Genomic DNA, 6,849 nt, shown 5'->3' on the forward strand with positions numbered 1-6,849 from the left:
CATGGCCACCAAACTGGACAGCCCAGAAAACATTTCATCATCACTGAAAGTTCTATTAGATCTTGCTGTCTGAGTGCGTCTCATGTTTTTAATCTTGTTTAACCTTCATAACAACCCTATGATGCAGGTATAATTATTTATCCACTTTAAAGATAAGGACCCTGAGGCACAGACTGGTTAAAAACTTACCCAGGGTCTCTCACCAGATTCGGATCCGGAATGAGGATTCAAGCTCAGATATTGGGCTCCAGGGCCTACCATGCAGAGCTGTCCCTTACCCCAAGCTCTCCTGCTCTCCCCTCTCGCCTCTGGGAGCTGCAATGACTTATCCTATTCCCCAACGGCCATTGTCCCTGACTAATGCCGCCCTGACAACTGACTCTGAGCGATGAGAGCACCTGGGCCTGGAGCCTCTTCTGGCTCCAGAAAATAGAGTGTGGATGAGGATCCACACTCTATTTTCCTCCCACCTCCTTTTAGCCCCTGAATTCCCTTAGAGTATTAGTGTTAGTATCATAGGTTTTAATATCTCCGCTAACCCATCCCATTATCAGTTCAAGGTCAGCCTGAGTCCTGGAAGATTCCTAACCTGGGCAGCAGCCCTGTTGCTGCTCCCCGAGGGTCACCTTCATCCCCAAGGGAATGACATGCAGTCAGCTCAGCTCAGAGAGCTGGTTTCACCAATACCTCTGAAGGCACAACAGCATCTCACTCTGCGGGGGAAGTGTGAAAAGTTAGATGCAGTTCACACTCTCATGCCACTAGAACCCGGTGAAAGCAGAAGTTGCCGGGGCAGAGGCGTCAACCATTCTGTGTGCAAACCACCGTAGGTATTTGCAAGCTAGACCACTTGTGGTTATCCCCTCTCTCTCCTGCCCCAGCTGCTGCCCTGCAGGGCCTCCACACAACCACAGGACCTGCAGCTGAACGAAGTTGGAGACAACTCAGGAGATCTGTTGAAAGAGAATGATAGAGGAAAATGTATGAATGTTGCCATCTTTAGGTGAGTGAACAAGAGATCTACTTCCTACTTTACTTCCTCACTACTTTTACCTCTTTCCTAAACAACTGAGTCACCAAAAAAAAAAAAAAAAATTGCCTGGCAGTGTCAAATTAGTTTCCCACTTCCACTGAATCAGAGAATCTAGGGCAAGAAAACTTAGAAAATTGTCTCTCTCCATCCCTGGCCTCAGCAATAAGCACATCAAATTCCATCAGACTGTGTAGAACTTCTCACTTAAAGATTTCCAGGAATAACTTTACTGTAAGAAAATGCTTAGCTGGGCGTGGTGGCTCATGCCTGTAATCTCAGCTACTTGGGAGGCTGAGGCAGGAAAATCACTTGAACCCAGGAGGCGGAGGTTGCCGTGAGCCAAGATTACACTCAGGCTGGGCAACAGAGCGAGACTCCTTCTCAAAAAAAAAAAAAAAAAAGAAAGAAAGAAAGAAAGAAAGAAAGAAAGAAAGAAAGAAAGAAAGAAAGAAAGAAAGAAAGAAAGAAAGAAAAGAAAGAAAGAAAAGAAAGAAAATGCGTCCTAGTATTTTGCCTGACTCCGTGTTTCACCGTAAACTCTCATGTTCTGTCCACAGAGGAGATGGGAATGTGGGACCTCTTTCTCTGTTGAGGGAACATTGAATAATTTCCAGTTTTTATCTATTACAAATGATGCTGCTATGAGCACTCATGTGCATGTTTTTTGATGCCTGTATGTATACATTTCTGTTCAACATCTACCCAGGAGTGAAAATGCTGAACCATCAGGGATCCTTGTGTTTAGTTTTGGTAGATTCTGCCAAGCCATTTTCTAGTGACTGTAACATTTATATTCCCACTGGTGGTGTACAAGAGTTCTAGTTTCTTCACATCCTCACCAATACTCAGTAGAGGATTGCATGGGGCGGGGCACTGGGCTCCCCCCAGACCCAGCTCAGTCTCAGCCAGTATCACTCCCTTATTCTTACGGAAGGTGTAGTGGTATCTTACTGTAGTTTAAATTTGCGTTCCCACAGTGATTTATATCAAGCTCCTTGTGCTATGTTGATTTGACACGTGGATATCTGCTTCTGTGAAGTACCTATCCAATTATTTTTGCCCATTTTTCTAGTATTTGTCTGTCTTTTTCTTATTGACTTGCAGAAATTCTTATATTTCTTGTGTGGGCCCTTTGTCAGCCACATGTATTTAAACTATCTCATCACACCACAACTCGCCTATTCCCTTTCTTAATAGTGTCTTTTAAGGAAGAGTTATTCTCAAAATAATACCTGACAGTCTTAAAAGCCTCAGATTCCAAAGCTCCATCTGTGTTCTACTCCATACTCATCGATGCTTGATTCCTTCTTGAACTGAGGATCCTGTGAACCGTCCTCAGGGCTCCACTTCTCCATCGCATTGCAGCGTCCACAAGCATTTACCGCTGGAGACAGGGGCGCCTCGGAAGCTGGGAGGTCACTTGGGGGTCAAGGGGTAGATGATCTTAGTTTTCCAGTGCTGTGCTCCCAGGCCGAATGATGCTGAGGACAAGCAAATTCGGGCAGTCTCTGGATCTTTCTAGTGGAGGTGTCCCGTAATAATGTCCCATCCTAGTTCCCTGGCATAGGCTTGTTGAAGCCACAGAAAATGTAAGAGATTTATAATGAGTTACTGACTCCTTCATGCTTAGTGTTCAAGAAAATTTATTCATGTAATACTTCTTCAGCCAAAGAAGAAATACCAGTTAGAGCTTTGTAAGTTTCTTTCCCACTTCCTATTTCAACTATCAAGCTATAGCACCACCCAGCTTAGGTCACTCACCCACCTTCAATCCTGAGGCCTGGTTGCTCTCTGCCAGCTTCGCCCAGCCTGTTTCTGACCTGTGTTCCCTCCTCTGTGCCAGGACAGGCCCCATGCTACTTTGGACGGCTGTGCTGCTCTTTGGTAAGTCAATGAGCTTGGGCATGCCCTCCTAGAGCACTAAGGACCATAAGTCATCCCTGAGACACCAAGTTCCTCATCTTACCTTTTCCAATTCCAGTGGGTTTGTGGCTGGAGCTCAAGACAGGTGTGTGCACCTGGGCATGCTTGGGAGAGATGGGCACTGGGGTAGGAGAAACTCCTCAGTGTTTCCTATCCCATTGTCCTGGGTCCTTGGCAGGGCAGCCCTTTGATACGTCAGAGATAAATCAGGGAGGCAGAAAATCACATTACAAAGTCCCCTAACTTCCCAGTGACATTTCTACCTTGTGACATCAGGTTAAAATACTAATCATAGTTGTCTCAAAAGGAAAGTTACAGAAAGGAAGGAGGCGGCTGGGGGCAGCAGGGCAGGAGTCAGGGAAATGAGGGATAACAGTCCCAGACATTTTGCTCAGCAATGGGAGGTGGAATTTTACAGGCTGACATATTTTTATGGAGCCTCAGCATTTTCTTAGAACCACTTAACAATGGTCAGACTTCTCACCTGGTTGAAAGGCCTGTGCTCTCAGTAACCAAAGCCCTTTTCAAATTGACCGTCTCTCTTCCGCGTACATCTCTCTGTTGGAGGCTGTTTCAGACCCATGGGGCTGGTTTGAAGAATCAACTTCATTATCTGATCCATGTCTCTCTCTCTTCTCTCCATTTCTCCTCATGCAGGTTACTTGTAACTGACGGAGCTGGTCTAAGGGTGGAGGATTGCACAGGGAGGGTCACTGGGCTCCCCCAAACCCAGCTCAGTCTCAGCCAGTGTCACCCCCCTTATACCTAAAAGAAATAATTTGTGCATATATTTTGTTTCACTTTACAGTTTCCAAGTGGACCTACTTTTTAATTCTTGGTCCCAATAGCTTGTTTGCTGTTTGTTTTCATTGAACTAGAAAAGCAAAACTGTTCCTAAATATAACCTCTTCCTGGACAGAGTTTGTGAGAGTTTGACCCTGTGAGGAAAATGCCTATTCCACTCAATATTCCTTCTCCAGCGTAGCGTGTTACTCTGTGTGTTTTATGAATGGCCATTTGGACAAATGGAAAGGTCTAATGCTCACACTGAGGCAATGCCTGGATATACTCCAGGCACAAGACTCACAAGAGCAAATGGCACTACCTTGTAAAAGGAACAGCCCTTGGAGTTGTCTAGATACAGTCTGAGAGTGTTCCAGCTTAGAACCCAGGACAAGGATGACAGACAGCAAAGGAGGAGAGGAAGGGAGTCAGTGACCGGCTGACTGGTGCACAGTGTAATGGAGAACCCAGCACCAGCACATTTGGTCCCATGTGATGCTCAGGGACCCCAGAAAAACAGCCGAAATCACAGGCCCTGCGGCTGGGTGTGTAGAAACATGTATCATGTAGAGCTGCTATTTCCTCTCTCAAGAGCAGGATGTGGTCATAATAAATTGGTGGCTATTACTATTATTGGCTGTCAGGACTCCAGCAGGAAAGGCACCCTGACACTGAGCATGCTGGGACCTGGCTGAATGTGAAATATGTACTTAAAGTTTGGGAAATTAAGCCTAATTTTCTTCTGAGCTGAACATTAGCCAACTTCCCTCCTACCGCTGGAGCCTGCTCCCTGCATACTCACACAGTGTCCATAGGAGGTGTCATGGGGTCCCATACAGCGCTCCCAGCAATGTGACTGCTGCGGCTTGGCACAGCACCCTGTTCCACAGTGGCAGAGCTCAGCGGTGAGAGAGTTCTTCATGGTGAGCTGAAATCTGCCTCCCTGATCCCTCTAGTTTCCATTTCTGTCCTATAAAGTAACTCAGAATAAGTCGCTCCCTTCTTTTAAGCTTAGCCCACCACGTATTTTGTGTCTCTCCTCTTGTATCTTTCCCAGATAAATATCTCCCGATCCCTCAGAAACTCTAAGAGGAAATTATCCTGCTGCTAGAGTTGGCAGGGGCTGCTGCCTTCATTTTTTGGAACTCTATTATGGAACTTGGTTTGACAGTAGCTCTTGGCCACCTCATTATACTGTCACCTCATCTTCGGCCTATATAGCTAATGGAGGTCCCTGGGCCCTCATTGCAGAAACTGCTGTAAGCAGGTGTCACCCACTGTGTATGTTCCCAGTTGGCTGCTGTTTTAATTGCAGAAAGCAAGTTTGTAATCCCACCTCCAAGATCTTGCAGTACCACGGACAGCAAGTCATCAGGATTTGGGGGCATGAGCTCATTTTAAGTACATCTATGCTTCCTGGGTGCTTTCTGTCTTGTTTTTGGCTTAAGTGGCCTCAACCCTGTTTGTTTAGCACTTTGTAGCTGCAAAATTGTTTTCCAGTGAGGAGGGGAAGGGAAGGAAGACATTACTACAGAGTAAGGTCTCTGTCACTCTGAGGTCAGGCCTTCTTTCTGCTTTCAGTTAATGTAGTAACCACTTTCCCAGGCAGTGGGTCAATATAACCTTCACAACTACACTGTCAGAAAAAAAAAATGACTATTATCATTTCTATTATATGATATGACAGAACAAGATATTGAAGGCTCTTGGAATTTAGACAACTTGTTCAAGGTCATACAGAAAGAGTCGAATTCATGACTCAAGTCCAGGTCATCTGATTCCAAATCCTGCATGCTTTCCACTACACCAAGCTCATAGATGGGGGTTAGGGGTGGAAATGGAGGGATGATGAGGAAGAGACTCATTGTTCTGCACACTCTTGAGAACTTATGACTGAGCTGACCCTGAGCTGAATAGAGAATGGAGCTGAAAGATTCCATCTGTGTCCAAAGTATTGTAAAAAACAAAGATGACACCATGTGACAGAGCCAAACATCTGCTCTTAGAGGGTTTTCACCCACCCCTCCCAAGGCCATTCTTGCATTTTCTTGGTGTTATGCAAAATACCTAGGACATGTCAGCAATGAAGGACACAAATAAATGTATGAGGATTGGCTGGACTGACTGCACTCAGCCCTACATTCATTCATTGTTTCACACCTTGCCCCAAAGTTCAGAAGATTCTTCACTGCTTCATATCCAGCTGTGACTTTCAATTTCGAGTCTTCCATTACTTGGGTTATTCAAACCTACCTAACCATATCTGTCATCATTTTGTGAGTTGGCCTCTCTTCCCAGGTTACCTATTCTCACACCATTCATTTAAAAGGATGAATGCAGCACATCCAAGATGCAAGCATGATGTGGGACGCATCCAGTTTATTTGTAGTTCTCTTATTCATCTGTGCTGCCTGACAATGTCTCACATCCTTTAATGATTACTCTTTCAGGGGACTTGGCCTCCTCAGTCTGATCACTTCTGTACCCTTTTCACCAGAGTTCTGTGGACAGATGGGACCACAAGAATCAGGCCCTGCCCTTGCAATATGGGTTCTCTGGCACATTCGTGCAAGAGTCTAGTCCTATGTTTTCTACTTTTTGCTTCCCACCTCATACAACTGGATGCAAAGGAAAGCATTCGTGCATTTATTCAGCAGATGCTTACTGAACACAGACTATGTTCCAGGCACAGGTCCTAGGCATAGAAAATATAGCAATGAGTAAGATAGGCAGAGTCCCTGCTAATGTGGAGCTTACATTCTAGACAGACAGACAGGTGATAACATGTAAGCAATTTAATGAATAAGATAAATTCGAATAGTGATAAGTGCTTTGATGATAATACAATGAGGCATTGTTTTAGTGACTGGGGAAAATTCTTCTGATTGGAGTCTCAGGAAAGACATGTTTGAGAAGGCAATATTTGAACTGAGATACAGCAAAGAGTTCTAGGGAGTAGGTCCACCAACATTGAGTGGTCAAGTGGCTGACTGGTTGGGTGGTTGAATAGTTGGATGGTTGGATTGTTGGATGATGGGATGGCTGGGTGGCTGGGTGGTTGGGTGGCTGTGTAGTTGGATGGTTGGATGGCTGATGGCTGGGTTGCTTGG

General features: G+C 45.3%; 1 protein-coding gene across 15 annotated transcripts in view; it reads left to right on the forward strand.

The window, feature by feature from the left end:
- Positions 1-778: 778 nt before the first annotated feature.
- FCRL6 (Fc receptor like 6) overlaps positions 779-6,849 on the forward strand; it is a 15,627-nt gene continuing 9,556 nt past the window's right edge. For 3 of the 15 annotated variants that reach the window (XM_023214198.3, XM_023214193.3, XM_023214194.3), the window contains exon 1: positions 787-1,003. Coding sequence is in view for 9 of the 15 variants with exons in the window: in XM_023214193.3 (XP_023069961.2) it covers positions 988-1,003 (16 nt within the window). In the remaining 6 variants the exon portion in view is untranslated. Of the gene's footprint in view, positions 1,004-1,447; positions 2,918-6,849 lie in introns of those variants that run through there. The other 12 variants (XM_023214195.3, XM_023214196.3, XM_023214191.3 and 9 more) reach the window with 10 other exon arrangements.

The sequence above is a fragment of the Piliocolobus tephrosceles genome, chromosome 1 (assembly GCF_002776525.5).
Source record: "Piliocolobus tephrosceles isolate RC106 chromosome 1, ASM277652v3, whole genome shotgun sequence".
NCBI classification, from domain to species: domain Eukaryota; kingdom Metazoa; phylum Chordata; class Mammalia; order Primates; family Cercopithecidae; genus Piliocolobus; species Piliocolobus tephrosceles.